At 43.7% G+C, this 1,688-nt stretch overlaps 1 protein-coding gene across 1 annotated transcript in view; it reads left to right on the plus strand.

Moving 5' to 3' along the window:
• Window positions 1–1,688, plus strand: part of LOC103366570 (uncharacterized) — a 16,591-nt gene that overhangs the window by 10,866 nt on the left and 4,037 nt on the right. The window contains exons 10-11 of the mRNA XM_008294339.1: window positions 523–533; window positions 975–1,058. Coding sequence (XP_008292561.1) covers window positions 523–533; window positions 975–1,058 — 95 coding nt within the window. The remainder of the gene's footprint in view (window positions 1–522; window positions 534–974; window positions 1,059–1,688) is intronic.

A 1,688-nucleotide genomic window follows, 5' to 3' on the forward strand; every position in this document is an offset into this window, starting at 1 on the left:
CTGATTCTTACCTGTCTAGCCTTTATCTTACCAGGTACGTTTCAGTGACGAGCCGGTCAAGAGGCGGCACACAAACGAGATGAACAACAACATTCAGGTATTTTTTGTACTTCGATAACTTTTTATGTATCTTTTTGTTCTTTTTTATTTTTACTCTTGTTTTATTTCGATCTTTATTCTTGGGTGGAAACGTGCACGTAATGAAGAAGAATTTCCCCTTTGGGATAAATAAAGTATTTCTGATAAAGGGTCAGTTCTGAGGAAACCCTAACCCCTGGAGAACAGAGACCACATCCTCCCGACCCGTAACACAGAACTTTCTGACCCACATTTAGCTGAACAGGTTAAACAGGCGACACAGCACAGCTACAGCGATACATCACTTTATTCTGTGACTGGTTGGAAACACACAAACAGCCATGAACTGCATTTGTTTATCAGCACGAAGAAGAGCATTCGTTGCCGAGTATTCAGTGAAAACTGGAACGTTATGATCTGGAGTTTTCTGTTTGACATGTTTAGACTGAATGTCGGTCCGATGAATGAGTTCAGTCATGGAGCCGTAACCAGATTCTGTTGATCTGCAGCTTCAGTTCACTTTGAATTATTAATCCGAGTGACGAAATGCTTGTTTACCTGAAATAAACAGTCCGGTTTCAGAGGTCGCTGCTTGTTTTGTGAAGCTGCTGGAGGACAGAGTTCAGAGCAAACTGAAAACTGCTTTAACTCTTTACAGAACTGCAGAAATGCGACAAACAGAGCGGAGGAATAAATGAAACAGACATGAGATAAATTCAGGCAGTGCTGACGTGACGTGAGCTGAATCCTGCTGTTCTGACGCTCTCTGGACGCTCTCTGGACGCTCTCTGGACGCTCTCTGGACGCTCCCTGGACGTTCCTTGGACGTTCCCTGGACGTTCTGCAGCGGGTGTGAGTCATCGCTGCGTGTCACGTGTGTGTTTGTGCGTCTGCAGTCAGTGTGACGGCCGTCGGCATCATGGCAGCGCTTCTGCTCGCAATCAGCCTCCTCAGATGTTTCCTTCAGGTCCACGGAGACGGTAAGAGTCGATCGGTGATCGGGATCAATAACTGCTGGGTGTGCAGATAGAACCAGAAGGTCCATGTTGGTGTAGAACTCACTGTCAGCAGCAGAATTGTTGAGTTTCTGCTGGAACGTTCGCTGTGACGACGTCCATCGACAATAAATCGTTGGCTCGAAACAGATCGTGTAAAAAACAAACTCTGAGACCTGCAGGTTTCTCCGTCTTCATGTTGTTCTGCTTCCACAGAACTGCAGTTAAAATGAACCACACTGAAAAAAACTGAACCTGCAGAGTTCAGAGCAGACGTTGTGCCACTTTCCTGAATATCCACATGATTCTACACTTTTAATGATATTCTGAGCTTGTAAAAGGTGAAACCTCGATAGTTGAACCTCACAAGAGGAAGAAAAACATCCATCAGTTCATGATTTAAAGCAGGTTTCCACTGAAATCATGATCAAACAGAAACGTCTCAAAGAGCCAATAAATCCACAAAATCTAGAATCAGAAACAGGAACAAACTAATACTGCTTCCTAACGAGGAAAATCAAAAATAACTAAAACTACAAATAATGTTGGTTTTACAAATAATCACCTCACTTCACTGACGTCTGGGTGAGTTAGTTAGTGAGTTAGTGTGAGTTA

Source organism: Stegastes partitus, unplaced genomic scaffold, assembly GCF_000690725.1.
Source record: "Stegastes partitus isolate 25-593 unplaced genomic scaffold, Stegastes_partitus-1.0.2 Scaffold954, whole genome shotgun sequence".
Classification (NCBI taxonomy): Eukaryota; Metazoa; Chordata; class Actinopteri; family Pomacentridae; genus Stegastes; species Stegastes partitus.